The sequence below is a fragment of the Molossus molossus genome, unplaced genomic scaffold (genome assembly GCF_014108415.1).
Source record: "Molossus molossus isolate mMolMol1 unplaced genomic scaffold, mMolMol1.p scaffold_m16_p_24, whole genome shotgun sequence".
Classification (NCBI taxonomy): domain Eukaryota; kingdom Metazoa; phylum Chordata; class Mammalia; order Chiroptera; family Molossidae; genus Molossus; species Molossus molossus.
In genome coordinates this window covers 11105111-11121144 of record NW_023425360.1, presented here as the reverse complement: position 1 = coordinate 11121144, position 16034 = coordinate 11105111, and the positions used below count along the sequence as shown (strand labels likewise).

At 42.1% G+C, this 16034-nt stretch overlaps 1 protein-coding gene across 2 annotated transcripts in view; it reads right to left on the bottom strand.

Annotated features, from left to right (window-relative positions):
• LRRC28 (leucine rich repeat containing 28) overlaps nucleotides 1–16034 on the bottom strand; it is a 77941-nt gene that overhangs the window by 14820 nt on the left and 47087 nt on the right. For both annotated transcript variants that reach the window (XM_036277924.1, XM_036277925.1), the window contains one exon: nucleotides 9001–9103. In XM_036277924.1, the coding sequence (XP_036133817.1) occupies nucleotides 9001–9103 (103 nt within the window). The remainder of the gene's footprint in view (nucleotides 1–9000; nucleotides 9104–16034) is intronic.

The following is a 16034-nucleotide window of genomic DNA, read 5'->3' as shown; positions in this document are numbered from 1 at the left end:
GAACACTCAATAATATTAAGATGTGAATTCTTCTCAAATTGATCTACAGTTCAGTGCAATCAAAATCACAGCAGGGGCTTTTAAAGTATAAATGGGAAGAAAGCCCACTCCCTCCTGCGGGCTGTGGCATCAGTTGGTGTCTGCTCCAGGTTGGTCTGAGCAGGTGCCATCACTGGTTTGTCTCACAGTGCAGGCTAGTACAACTTCAGTTTCTTCTATGTTGCAAAAAGGAATGTCTCCTGTGAGTTCACTAAAATTCACTGCAGACTAGATTTTTAAAAAAGCAAAGCAACTAGAATAGTCAAAAAAAAAAAAAAAGAGGACTAATAGTACTTGATTTTAAGACTTACTGTAAAACCATGATAATCAAGACAATGTGGTAGGGGTGTCAAAATAGACAAAGAGAGATCAATAGAGCAGACAGAGTATCCAGAAATAGACCCACATATATGTGGACAACTAATTTTCAACAAAGTTACAAAGGCAGTACAGTGGAGAAAAGATAGTATATATTTTTTTAATCCTTACTTGAGGACATTTTTCCTTTTTTTTTTTTTGTTCAGATATAGTGGGAGAAAGAGAGGAAGAGAGAGAGAGAAACATCGACATGAAAGGGACACATCGAGTGGCTGCCACCCGCACGACCAACCAGGGCCGGGAACAAACTGCAACCGAGTTACGCGCCCTTAGTGGGAACCGAACCCGGGTCTCTCTGGAACGCAGGCTGACGCTCTAACTGCTGAGCCAAACCGGCCAGGGCAAAGGTAGTATTTTTAACAAAGGGTATCAGGACAACTTGTATATCCACATACAAAAAAAGGGAACTTTAACTGTGGGTTATGAACCATTTGTGAGGTTAAGGAAATGAATCTAAATTTTACTTTATAATTATTGTTCCTTTCCTAATATGGACAAAATGAGGATGAGAGGATCCTATACAAAATGCTATTACATTGTGTGGCCACTAGGTCTGGAAACAGGCAAAAACATAATAAATGATTCTCTTGATGATATACTGCAATACATGGCATAATGGTTAGATTTTTATACCAACTTGGCTAGGCCACAGTACCCTGATATTTGGTCAGACACTAGTCCAGATGTTGCTGTGAAGGTGTTTCTTGAAATGAGATTGACATTCAAATTGGTAGACTGAATAAAGCTGATTAATCTCTATAATGTGAGTAAGTCTCATCCAATCAGCTGAAGGCCTCAGAGAAAAAGACTGAGGTCCTTTGAGGAAGAGGGAATTCTACCTCCAGAGACTCAAGACTCAAGATGCCACATCAACTCTTCCCTGGGTCTCTAGCCTGCTACAGATTTCAGACTTACCAGCCCTCACTATCATATGAGCCAATTCCTTAAAAAATAAATCTGGCGATGTGCTTGTAAAAAAATCAATCAATCTCCCTCTCCCTCTACACCCCCTCACCTCATTCTATTGGTTCAGTTGCCATGGAGAAGACATGATAAAATATTATTTGTTTCCAAACTTTACAGCCACACTGTGGTATGAGAACCCTGAGCAAAATCATAAAACAATGAAAATGTAGGGTGAACAGTAAGCAAATAATTCCTGAATATTTACTTCATATTATTATTATAAGCCTTAACAGCTGCTGCTTCTTTTAAAAAATTTTTTATTTTATTTATTGACTTTAGAGAGAGAGGAAGGGAGAGGGAGAGAGAGATAAAAACATCGATGAGAGAGAACATCGACTGGCTGCCTTCTGCATGCCCCACACTGGGGATCAGGCCCACAACCTGGGCATGTGCCCTGACCAAGAATCGAACTGGCGACCTCTTGGTGCAGGGTTGACGCTCAATCACTGAGCCACACTGGCCAGACCAGCTGCTGCTTCTTAACCCAATTGTGGATGAACTCTACATGGACACTACCTGAAGAATTTAACAACACAGAGTGAAAAAACAAAGTTCAGAAAACACAACCAGATTTTTCCTAATGTCTTCCTGGTCTCCGATCATTAAAAAGACAGGAGTCTAACGGAAACTATTAAAAAGGCTCACATGAACAAGTAAGTGGATCCTCATTTTGTATAAGGTCTAATTTCCCTTTGACAATTCTCTTAGCAGAAGTTCCGACTCTTCACCGCTGGATACAAAGAGCTAATTAAATCCGTCTTCGGATCCATCTATTAAATGCCTCCTCTGCTTCGTAGGAGAGGACAGCACCTATGCAGAACGCAAGCTGCAAGGGAGGAAGTCACAGGAGCCAGGGAGCTTTCTGCTGGCCATGGCCGACCTCCCCTGACCTCATCAGAGACGACATAAATATATCCACCCTCACTATACAAAATGACGCAGAGAGAGAAAGGTCTTTTCTGTCTCTGCTCACCAGGAGCCAGTAGAGGGGCTCAAACATACAGAGGAGGTTCCAGGCCAAGGAAAAGAGGGAGGCAGTGTACACACCACAGAGGTTGAGAGTATAAACAATGAAGCAGATGATAACTCGACCACCCCTAGCTGTGTGACCTGGGACAGTGTACTCAATCTCTCCGAGCTTTCGTTCCTTCGCTTCTATGATGGAGATGATATCACAAGGGTTCTTGGGAGGATTCTGTATAATATACAGATAAGTCAATCAACGAGCACATTGCCTGGCACACAGTAATGTTTAAAACGGTGCTTTCTTTTTATTATTATAATAAATGATTCTTTTGATAATATGCAGTACTACAGTGGTGTGATGTTTAGATTTCTGTACCAACTTGGCTAGGCCACAGCGCCAGATACGTGGTCAAACACCAGTCCAGATGTTGCTCTGAAGGTATCCATGGTTACAAACTGAGACTAGCATGATGATATTCCAGGGACGGGAACAGGGACTCAGCTCTATGAATGCACAGGGCGTCTGGGTTAAACACATGGTTGCCACCGGCTGGAGTGTCAGGCACGTGGAAGAGAACGCCAAGTGTGCAAGAGAAGGTTGCAGAGGTGTCCGCTTTGCAAGCGAGTGCCAGTCATCTCAATAAGGAACAGTCACTAATGTTCCGTCAGAGGCGCAGCGGGAGCCCTATGACACATTTCTGTTCACAAGAAGAGATCACTATTCACTGGCAATTACTAAGTCTTGGTATCTTTGGTTTCTAACTCAACAGTTTTATTATTTCAGATTAAATGCCAAGATGGTTACAGAGTTTGAACCCTTACAATCATCACATGATTTCCTTTCAACTCAACGTTTCCAGAGCTGCCACTCAACCCTTCACCCTAAACAAGCTAAACGAACAGTGACATCATTTAGCCACTGAGACTATGCTCCGAAACCGTGAATGTCATTTAGCAAAGTAATTCATATGTAATTTCACATTTACCATTCCACCTGACAAAGCGTTAAAAATAAAAGAATTAGTTTAAGTTCCCTTACCGAAAGCACCCAAATAACTAGCTCCTATTCTTCGGAAGGTACATGCTCATTATTATGAAAACTTCTACCAGATTCACCCTTTCCCCACAAAAGTTCTTTTTTTTTTCAGCTTAAAATAACAGGAAAAGGGAAGGGGAGAATTGGATTGGAGCAGGAAAGAAACTATGCCACCCAGAAAGAATAGACTTGGACTGGAGAGAACCCAATGGAAGGTATCTATTGTTATGAACTAAGACTAGTAGTGCCTCCTTTAACGCTTAGTTTTGTTTCACCTGAGAATTCATTTAATAACTTTCATTCTTGAAAGGTATTTTTGCTGGTTGTGAGGTTGTTGTTGTTGTTGTTTTTCCTTTAGCACTTTAAAAATGTTGTTCCACCAATGACTGCGTGGGTCGATGTTTCTCTCTCCCCCCCTGCCTTCCCCCACTAAAAAAAAAAAAAAATCAATAAATAAAAAATAAAAATAAAAATGTTGTTCCACTGTTTCCTGGCCTTCAAAATTTCTGATGAGAAGGTAACAGCCTTTGAAACGATTCCTTTGTACACAATTCGTCATTTTTCACTGGCTGCTTTCAAGATTTTTTTTACCTTTGGTTTTCAGCCGTTTGGCCAGGCATGGTTTTCTCTGTAAATGTATACTGCTTGGGATTCTCTGAGCTTCTGGAAAATGTAAATTTATGTCTTTCATCATATTTGAAAACTCTTCAGACATTATTTCTTTAAACATTTTTTTTAAATCCTCACCCGAGGACATTTTTCCATTTTTTGTTCAGATAGAGTGGGAGGGAGAGAGAGGAAGAGAGAGAGAGAGAAACATTGATGTGAAAGGGACACATCGAGTGGCTGCCACCTGCACGACCAACCAGGGCCGGGGACAAACTGCAACCGAGGTACATGCCCTTAGCGGGAACCGAACCCGGGTCTCTCTGGACCGCAGGCCGACGCTCTAACCGCTGAGCCAAACCGGCCAGGGCTCTTTAAACATTTTTGTTGCTATAGTTGCCCCATTCTCTCACTTCCTTCTGGGATGTCAATTACACACCTATCAATCAGGCTTTTTAATATTATTTGGCAGGTCCCCAGTGCTGGGTTTTTGTTTTCAATCTTTTATCTGTGTTCTCCAGAGTGAAACACTTCTATTGATCCACCTACAAGTTTACTGACTTTTCCTCTGTTATACCCATTCTGTTGTTAAGCCCATCAAGTAAAGTTTATTTCAGGTATTCTATTTTCCAAGTCTAGAACTTCCACTTGTTTCTCTTATAGTTTTCTTTTTCCTGGTCTTTTCAGTCATTGCAAACTTATTTTTCTGTGTTTGTGAATAGCTGCTTTGCATTCCGTATCTGCCCACTCTAACATCCTGCATCATCTCAGAGTGGTCTCTGCTGAGTGTCTCCCACTCTAACATCCTGCATCATCTCAGAGTGGTCTCTGCTGAGTGTCTCCCACTCTAACATCCTGCATCATCTCAGAGTGGTCTCTGCTGAGTGTCTCCCACTCTAACATCCTGCATCATCTCAGAGTGGTCTCTGCTGAGTGTCTCCCACTCTAACATCCTGCATCATCTCAGAGTGGTCTCTGCTGAGTGTCTTTTCCCATGAGAACAGGCCCTTATCCCTTCAGAATCCTCATTCTTCACATGTTATGTAATTTTGGGTTGTATCCTGAACACTGTAAAAGTTAGATTGTAGAGAGTCTGGATTCTGTTGTATTCCTCTAACATTTAAAAGCAATGTTAATATTTTTGTTTTAATAACTAATTCATTACTTCATTGGAATCAAACTACATACTCTGTCTCTTGAGTAAAATCACAATTTGGATTTTTTTTTATCTGTAGCTAGGCTACTTTATGCTTGCCCCATGGGGGAATGGTTCAGATATTCAATATTGCTCGTTTTGCAGATGTAGGTAGCCCCCCATAGAAATGAAGTGTGATCTAAAGAATATATTTTAGTGTGCTGGTTTACCTCAGGACTCAGAATGCATTTCTTATATAAACAATTCTGTCACCTTGAGTGGTTATATTAACAAACCATTTAATCAAGTCATTTAAGCAATTTGTACCCAAATCCAGCTATAATTGCTTATTTAGGTAAGAAAAGGTAGAGTGGTAGCTTTGTTTACTTTTTTCTCATATAATTAGACGACTGGAAAAATAACTCTGGTACAGAACCATGTTTACCATGAGGGTTTCCTGAGTAAGCTAATGTGCCAATTACCACTCTCCCACATTCTAACCCGGGAGGGACTTCTCCTTTTGGGTAAACTGTAGAATCGAAGACATTTACTCCTATAGTAGCAATAAAAAACAACAACAACAGAGATGAAACAAAAATGATACTTTTCTGTGAGATTAGCAAAATGCAGGGAAGCTGTGACTGGCAGCCTCCAAGATGGGTCCCATGGTCCTCCCCTCCCAGCATGCACTCCCTCATGCGGTCCCCTCCCACGGTGAATAGGGTTGTCCTGTGTAATAAACAGAACACAACAGCAACGACAGTGTGGGACTTCAAAGCTAGATCACAAAAGATGGTCCCATGCTCTAAATTTCCAGCACTCTACCTTAGGGTATTTATTTTTTTTTATGTTGCAGTTAATTTGTATATTAGGATAAATATCTGTCATCTTTATCTTTTCCACAATTCTTAGCACAGTGCTAACTTGCTAGTTAATGCTCAATAATTATTTGACAAATAAATGAACATATAATAAGGAAGTGCTAACTTTATTCACATTTTCATGACTGTCAAATGTAATTTTGTGAGACTTCTGAGATTGCTTGAAACTGTGCGGTATTTGTTATTTGCTCTTTCTAATACCTGTTTATGTGTTTTCTGCCTTCATTCTCTATTTTCCTTCTGAGATGTGAATTATGTATACATATATCAGACATTTATATTGTGCCACGGGTCCTTGACAAAGCTGTCTTTTTTTTTTTTTTTTCTGTTGTTGCTGTAGCCACTTAGAGGCTTAATCCGAAAGGAGTAATGCAATGGTTTCAGAGACAGTACAGTACACCAGAAGCTGCGTTCTCATATCCCAGGCCTGCATCTGGGTTAGAGCAACACGTGTGATCAGTGGAGAACCAAGTGTGCCTGGGCCTTAGGTTCTCAGCTTCAAATCATCTCCGTAAAGAGAATTAGCACCAAGTTTGTTCAATTATTTACCGTTCATTTGCATCCCTAGCCAGATTATAAGGTCCACAAGGGCAGGTACTGAATTGTTTTGTTCATCAATGCACAGCAATGTACACAAGGAGCAATTGCTCAATAAGTACTCATTGAATGAACACGTGAACCAAATTCCTTGTTCAGAATCAAGAGCATTTTCTAGGCGCAAGTACCCTTTTGTTCTTTATATCAGATTGACCTCAGAACCCTGCTTTACTCCTTACCCTCCTTTTCCCAAAGCAGCCCCCACTCTGACTTGGAATGGGGGACCCTTCTGCACATATTCACAGATAAATTAGAGAAGAGAAGGGGCCTTAATTCCGTTGTCAAGGCTTCAGTTATGACCATCTGTTAGAATAGTAAATACGCTTTGCTATAAAATATTGTACATGTGGTTGTGAAATAGGTTATGTAACTTTTTATTATTTTTATTTATTTATTTTAAATCCTCCTGCGGATATTTTTCCATTTAAATTCAGATAGAGTGGGAAGAAGGGGGAGGGGAGGGAGAGAGAGAGAGAGAGATATCAATGTGAGACAGAGACATCGATCAGCTGCCTCCCGTACGACCCCAACCGAGGCCAGGGACTGAATCGCTACCAAGGTACCTGCCCTTGACCACAACCGGCGGCTCTTTGGTCCGAGGGCCAACACTCTAACCGCTGAGCCAAACCGGCCAGGGCGGGTTATGTAACCTTTTAATGAGCAATTCTGGAACAGAAGTACCAAACTGCTTCTATGAGAAATGCATATTGAGTTAAACCAACCAACTATAAAAATGTCTTTAGATCACAGTTCATTTGTAAGTGGGACTGCTTATACTCTAAGACGACCATTATTAGAAAACCGTTTGGTACTCTCCTAATAATGCATTTATTTTCTTATTACTACTATCAAAGGGAAATGTTGATGATGATGATGATGATGATGATGATGATAAAATGTAGACTACCAGCTAAACATTTGCATATTTTGCCCCAGTATTTATTTTCTCAAAGATGTGGAGTTCTTAGGAAACTCACTTTCTCTGCTACCAGACACCAAGTCAAGGATTAAAAATCACCTCTGCTCAGAACGAACAGAACGTTCTGGAAGTCGATAACATTCACATCGGAACACCAAGGCAGAAGGCTCTCTCTCTCATCCGTGGTGGAGACGAACCAGGTTTCAGCGCGGTCTCTGCAGACGGTCTGGGCGGGGAAAGGCCTCGCCCTCGGAGCTGGCTGGCAGCCTCGTGTCCTCTGCATCTTGGTGGCGAGGGCACTGCACTCACCCCGGGAGAACCAGGCCGCCTCGCAGGCTCTCTGAGGTCTCATCAGGTTAATGACCGAGCGGTGCTGCAGCTGTCACTCAGCTGTAGAAAACGCACTGAGCTAAAAAATTCCACCACACATTCTATCCTCTCTGCTTGACAGAAGGTTCTGGAATATATTGCTGGGCTGGTATTTCTTCAGCCTCTACAGGCACTGAGCTCAGCTAGGGCCCCTCTAAGACAGCAGCTGTATAATTCTTCCTATGGGAAGGCCACTACTTCTAGGATGGTCCTCTCTGGGGCCATCACTGCTCAGCGCCCACCCCCTGGAGCCTTGCCAGGAAGGGAACGGCTGTTCTCTGTGCACAAGCTCATTGTCATCCCTTTTCTGGCCAGAACCACATAGAGTGCGAGCCAGGTTCTGCGGGGTGTTGGGGATTACAAGGAGAGAGTCAAACACGCTAAGTAGTCTCGAAGGTGTTCCAAATACCCTCTGGCTGTTCAAGTGAGGGAAGCGAGGCCAACCAAAAGCAGGTTCTGGAAGCTGAGCTGTCCTAGCTTAACCCCGAACCACTCTGGGAACCACTGTGAGGTGGTTCTGTCCCGCGGCTGCAGGAGGAGCTGAAGCTGGCTTTCTGAACGCCCGACTGGGAAGGAAAGATGATTTCTGCTCTGAAAATCAGCGCCTATCGCTTCTCATTAAATGAAACATCTGCTCTGGTGGCTAGAATCATGATTTGTATTCAGGGGCTATTTCAAATGTTGAGTTCTACGTATTTCCAGGTAGTAAAGTTCTAGATACGAGGGTGTTACTGGGGTAAATTGTCACTGCAGTGGAGGGTCAGGAAGGAAAGCTTTTCAATGAATGCTGACACCGCCTATTTTTGTGACTGATACTGAGTTTATAATGACATGTGTCGATTCATTTTCTTTCTTTTGACTGGAAAATAATAAACAATGTACTGCCTGAGCTCCCAGCTCCCTGAATGAACTTGAATTACAACACTCTAAATTGCTTGCTCGATATTCCTAGCTTCTAAAGATTTAGCATATTAAGGTCAAAGACCGAATGGAACAGGATTATCAAAACAGTTCATCTTTTCCTGTGTTAGATCAAGACCAAAGAATGAAATAGAAACGGAGGCGGCAAAAGAGCCGAGCGAGAGGCTGAACCATGAAGTCGCCTTACCCACTGCACCCGATGACTTTGTTGTACAGGTAGGACGGGAGGCCTTTCAGATGAACGTTGTTATCCACGTACACATACTGTAGTTCTCGAGAGCGACCTAAATCTGCACCAGAAAGAAAAGCACTATAATTCCTGTAACTATGACCGATGTAACGTGACATGTAAAATTCAATGCATACTGTTAGCATAATTCAAAATTTCTGTTCTGGGAGAAAAATTGTAGCTTTAACCCTGTGAAATTATGTCAGCTGGAAGATTCGATTCTGCATCAGAAAACAAGACTGAAGAAAAATTACTTTAACCCACCTGGACCGTGATTTCTCAAACTGTAAAACGAGATACCTGGAAATAGAATATCATTCAATTTCCTTCTCACACAAAAATTCTATCACTTTTTAGAAATGCTTTTTTTTTTTTTTTTTATCCTCACCCGAGGACATTTTTCCATTTTTTGTTCAGGTAGAGTGGGAGGGAGAGAGTGGAACAGAGAGAGAGAGAAACATCGATGTGAAAGGGACACATCGAGTGGCTGCCACCCGCACAACCGACCAGGGCCGGGGACAAACTGCAACCGAAGTACGTGCCCTTAGCGGGAACCGAACCCGGGTCTCTCAGGACCGCAGGCCGACGCTCTAACCGCTGAACCAAACCGGCCAGGGCTAGAAATGCTTTTAATTTAAGAATGAAGTTTGCTATAGGTTGTTCAGTTAGTTTCACTTTTCTCCACAGGAAAAAATGTAAGTCAGCAGGTCAGCCTGAACAAGCCGAGCTCTGTCCCTATAGCAAGGACTGACCTCCGCTGGGCACAGAGATGGGAGGGGGGTAAGGGAGGGCTGGAGACCGGGCTCTGCCTGGGCTGGGGTCTCAGGAAGCCCGGCAGATGTGGGAGTGGGTAAGCGCCCATGGCTGCAGGGGGAAAAGAAGCAAAGGGAGCCCCAAGTCCCAGTCCTCTGGTGAGGTGTGAAGGGGAGGGGTCCAGACCTGCAGGTCAGTGAGTGGGACCGGAATGGGTATGACCAGGAATGGGAAGAGTGAGGAAGAGGATCCAGAAAGAAGGGTCTGCAACAGAAAACAGGTATGTCAGAGAGAAGTAGAATCCGGATGTTTTCCAGAAGTAGGCGGGCAATGGGGGAGCAAAGACTGGAAAAGGATTCAATGAGGAGACAAGGCACAGAGTTCTGAAGGTGACCTCTGGCCAACATAAGCAGCAGACACAGTTCCAAGGGTCCAGGTCATCCCTTCTAGTCTACTGTGTGCCCAAGAACGTTTGCCCAGCTTTCCTCCCACTCCTGGCATTCCCTGAGTGGGCTATTTGCCTTCCTTGTCACGTAAGAGTCCTCAGAAGCCTTGCTAACCCTCTGCTCCCTGAAGCAAGCCCATAATATGTGAAAAGTCTTCTAGAGTTCTGCTTGTGAACAGAGGAAGTAAGCAAGGGGCTGAAGGGGATCTCTCCCCCCTTGTCCTTCTGCAGTTTAGGAGAGATAAAGCCCAGGATAGCTAAATTAGGAGGTCCTTAAGTGTATTTACATTTCAAAAGAAAAGCCATTTACCCATTAAGGACCTTTTAGGCACTATGATAGACCTTGGGGATATAGATATGAATACATATAATACATATGAAGACAGACATGAAAAGTGATAACTGTAATACAATATGACCTTTGCTATTAAGAGGCTCTATAAAATCGTATGGGTTCACAGATGGGTTCTGGACAATTTGTTACGGAAAGTAGGGGGGTGGGTAATATATGATTGAGGGTAGGAAGATTTCCTCACGGGAGAGGATAGGGCAGGGTTAATATTACGCCTCCTTTCCAGGGCTAGTCTTGTCGCAACAATCCTGCCCAGAAGCAAGCTACAAAGTTAAACCAAAACTGGGAGCCCGGGGGCAGGCAACGAAAGGGGAAGTGGCAACTCAAACAGAGAAAAAAAGAATTACTGGGCTACTGGCTGAAGGTACCCTTTCCATTGTGTGGCTTTTAAATATCTAAAAACCAGAACAGGCAGAAAGGGTATGTGATTTCAAGAAGTAAGTCACAACAGGTACCGCGGCTTCCTCTTTGCCCTCTCCCGGGGATCACTCATTCGGGAGGAAGACAGCTTCCTGAGGGCCCTCCAGCAGCTTTCTGGAGAGGAAACGAGACCTCCAGCCAACAGCATGTGGGTGAGGCATCCTGGAAGCAGCTCCTCCAGGCTGCTTGGTCACGCTCCCAGGTCAACCCTTCCGACTGCTGCGGCCCCAAGACGAGGTCACCATCCTGTTCTTCCTCCAAGTTTTGCCTATTAATTTTAGCACCCGTTAATGAATCTTGTTTTCAAAAATTAGTACATGGTATTTATCTACTGGCGATTTTCCCTGCTCTAGGCCTGAAATCAACTACTTCTCCAAGAAGACTTGATTCCTTGTATTAGGTATAGTGCTTAGACACCAAGATCTGTGTGTTATTTGTGCTCATTACTATGGGGTTGCCACTGCTTCTAGGATCTTTTAGTGGATGGATCTACAAAGCATATGTTTGTATACTAACCCATGTATACATGTACATCGATATTACTGGAGGTGTACCTTCAGCATAGATTCCTACAAGTGGACTTGCTGGGTCAAGAGGTGAGTACACGTGTAGATTCTTTGGTATTTCTCTCCAGAACGGTTATATCAATTTGTATTCCCTCCCAGCAACGTAAGAAAGCACTGGCTTTCCCACAGTCTCACTAACTTTCAAAACAGGTTGTCCTGTTTAGAAATGTTTGTCTTGCCCTGGTCGGTTTGGCTCCGTGGTTAGAGTGTCGGCCCTTGGACCAGAGAGTCCCGGGTTTGGTTCCCACTAAGGGCGCGTAGCTCGGTTGCAGTTTGTCCCCAGCCCTGGTTGGGGTGGTGTGGGTGGCAACCAGTCGATGTGTCTCTCTCACATGGATGTTTCTCTCTCTCTCTCTTCCCTACTCTCTCCCTTCCGCTCTATCTGAAGATAAATGCAAAAATGTCCTCGGGTGAGGATAAAAAAAATGTTTGTCTTTCTGATAGGTGAGAAATGATATCTCATTGTTTTAATTTGCATTTCTCTCATTATTAGTGTGAACATTTTTAAATATGTCTAAGGGCCATTTTTACCTCTTTTTGTGAACTGTCTGTTCATGTTATGCCTGTTCTCTCACTCATTAGCCATGTGAACAGAGCCTTTGTCTGCACATATGTTAAATAGCATAACAGTACCTATCCCTCAGCCTTACCAGGCTATGATAACTGGACATGAAAGTAAGCTATGAAATTTAAATCATTATACGGTATGATTTTAAGCATACGAAAATATAATAACCAAAATAATGTATACTGCTACACTAATAAATATACATAAACATATTTACTGGTATAAAAGACTATAAATTTACTGGTATAAAAGGCTATTTTGATATAACCATTCTGGAAAGAAATACCAAAGAATCTACATGTGTACGTACCTTTTGACCCAGCAAGTCTACTTCTCCAAGAAGCCTTCATTCCTTGTATTAGGTATAGTGTTTAGAAACTATTTGGCCTGGCTGGTGTGGCTCAGTGGATTGAGCATCGTCCCATGGACCGAGAGGTCCCGGTTTGATTTCCGGTCAGGGCACATATTGGGGTTGTGGGCTCAATCCTCAGTAGGGGGCATGCAGGAGGCAGCCAAATGATGTCTCTCTCTCTCACATCCACGTTTCTATCTCTCTCTCTCTAAAAAATCAATAAAAACATTTTTTTGAAAAGGCTATTTTTTCCCCATAGATGGAAAAAACATAGATAGAAATACCAGAATCCACTTACAATGAAAAAGGCCTCAAAATTACACGAATGATCCCGATTCTAGATGTCTTCACTACTTCTCTGATATAAACACAAATCCTTTCACCACGAATAGAAATCTTCAGATTTTAAGGGCATATGGACAACTGGGATTAAAAAAGAAAGAAAGAGCCCTGGCCGGTTTGGCTCAGCGGTTAGAGCGTCGGCCTGCGGTCCTGAGAGACCTGGGTTCGGTTCCCGCTAAGGGCACGTACCTCGGTTGCAGTTTGTCCCCAGCCCTGGTCGGTTGTGCGGGTGGCAGCCACTCGGTGTGTCCCTTCACGTCGATGTTTCTCTCTCTCTCTCTCTCTCTCTGTTCCTCTCTCTCCCTCCCACTCTACCTGAACAAAAAAATGGAAAAATGTCCTCAGGTGAGGAAGGAAGGAAGGAAGGACGGAAGGAAGGAAGGAAGGAAGGAAGGAAGGAAGGAAGGAAGGAAGGAAGGAAGGAAGGAAGGAAGAAACTACATGGATAAAATACAAATGAGCTTTTAGCTCAGGTTTGCCTTTTAGAGTCCTCGAGAGGCTCTAGGAAAGATTCTTCACTTGAGTTTATGCAGCAATAAGGAGTGCAGGATACTCATTAATGAAACATAGTCTTGGAGTCCGATGACCAGGGTTTGAATTCTCTATTCTTCTATTCACAAAATGCATGTTCTCGGTTTCCCTGTCTGTGTCAAGGAGGAAATAATGCTGTCTCTTAAATTTAGTGGGAATTACTAACAAAGCTTAGCAGAAGTTTTGGCACACAGCCTTCTCCAATATATGGCACTTATTATTATTCTCGTTATTATTAGTAAGAGACATATTTGGAAGTGTGCCCTATAGTAGGAGGTCAATTAAGAGAGAATTCTCTTTGGCGTACAGCAAACAGTGCTAATGCTCTTCTGTACTTTAACTGCACAGAAAAGAGTTGGAGGCAACAGCCTCTAGAGACAGTGATTCATCCACTTGAGCCAAGGACACAAAATGGGACATGACAGAGGAAGGGCCTCTCTCCTCTGATATACACAAAAGAGCCTGTGCAAATTCAATGAGGCTGCACGCAAAGATCACAACACAAAGCTAAATATAAGCTGACATTTGCTACTTCTTATATAGTTAGTTTTCTTTCCTATCCTAGTTTTATAGAAAAAAAAAAAAAAAAGAGTCAATGATTTAAAATGTGAGTTGGTCTAGATCTTATCAGGTTTTCAATATTCCAGAGAACTCCTTTTGCACCTCTTTGTCTGGGGCATATCATTTTTATATAGTATGCCCATGATGGAATGAACTATTTCCTATTGGAGCTGAAAGAAAACATGAATTGGCTGTATCCAAATCTATTACACATTAGCCAGTATACCACATGGACATGAATGTTTGATACAGATACTTAAACTTCCCAAGTAACACAATCTCATACAGAGTAAGGAAAAGCAGTACTACAAGGACATGATGTAGTGGGCTTCGGAGTCAGAGCTGACTCTGAATCCTGGCTTTCCGCTTTCTAACTGCTTCATGATGCTGGGGAAATTCAACGTTCCAAGCCTGTTACCTCCTCTGTGAAACGAAGGAAATAATTCCCATGACACAGGGAAGATTCAACAGTGTATATAATGCCAACGTGATCCCTTGCATCCATCCTAATTGGTGCTCAATACATCTTAGTTTTACCTCTCTCTTCTGAATATAAAAAGAAAATCAGGAGAGAGTACAGAGTTGTAAAGAGAACCAGGCAACTCCTGCATTAGCTGACACAGCATGGCCTGCTGGCGAGGCTGAGACACCTAACACCCAGCAAGGTCATAGGCTGTACAAGCCACGCTGTGACAACCTCATGAGAGGGTGCTCTCGGCCAGAAAGCTGTCCACTGGCAAAACCTCAAGCACAATGGAATGGCATTTTTAATCATAGTGAGGCTGAAATACAAGTATTTTCTGCATGGAAAAGCTTTGAGCTATTTCTTCTATTCTTGAAACAAATATATATATATATATATTCGCTCAATAATTGACTTTGGAAGGCACCATTGATCTACTAGCTAATGAGCTGGTTTGTTTTCTTCCTTCTATTAATTTTAATGTACCAATACCTTGCAATAAAATATATCATGCAATAATACTTTTTCAAGTTCCTGTGCAAAAATGCTCAGTACGGTGAACTTTATAAAGCAAGAAAGTGAACATCTGGGTAGATGCTAAAGCCACAAAGAACTTTTTCATGTGGCTTTTTAAAGTGCTGTACTGTGTCTAAAATGTTTTCCTTTTTTCCTTCCAGACTCACAGATCAAAGTATTGTTACTTACAAATCAGCTAAAGCTAGCAGTCTTGCACAAACTCCAACTCTTTTTTTTTATTTAACTTCAAGGCTCTGGCATATGCAGTCCACATGGCTGAAGATGGAACAAAAAAGTCCTGTGTGTCTGGGCTCTTGCTTTTTAACTACCCTGTGGAAGCTAGCACGGAATGACAGCATGAGCCAGGACCGAACAGGGTCTGCTTCCTGCGGTCTGGCCACTAGGAAACGCATTGCGTTGAACAGAAGATGAATGATGGATTCTCTTCTAGAAAATGATGGGGCGAGAGAAACTACAATGGCACAGCCACAGACCAAAACACGTTGTTTAGAATGTTCTGTCACTATTATACCAATTATCATAGTTCGATAAGTTTAATATATTATTAGTCATGATTACAGTTTAATTTCTATGAAATGTGAGTAGCTTCATAATGAATTTAGAGTAATTTACAGCATATTCAAAATATACTTTAAAATTAATTTAAATTACCGATATGATGCCTTTTACAAAGAGAACTTTTCAACCACTTTCAGAATAATGATTTTTTAAGTGCTAGCTTCCTCAAATTCTCACACTCCACTAAATCTCTTATGTAATCATATTCTTTCCAATATATTCAACTTTTACAAAATAAGATTTCACAGTGAATTATAATTTAATAAGATGCTTTATACACAATAAATCAACAACTGTTAAATTAAGATAAATGGATTTTAACAAACTTGAATGACTGAAGTGTCCATTTGCTGTTGGTTTAAATATGCAGTTGTCAGCATCTTTAAATCTAATTCTGTTCTAAATCTAATCTAGTTCAGGTGAAAAGAAATTACTAGAAGCAATGGGCTAGACATTGAGCTAGGTGCTTGGGGTACAAAAGTGAAGACACACAGTTCCAACTCTTTCTTACAGTCTAGGGAAACAATGCAAGTATTTCATATTG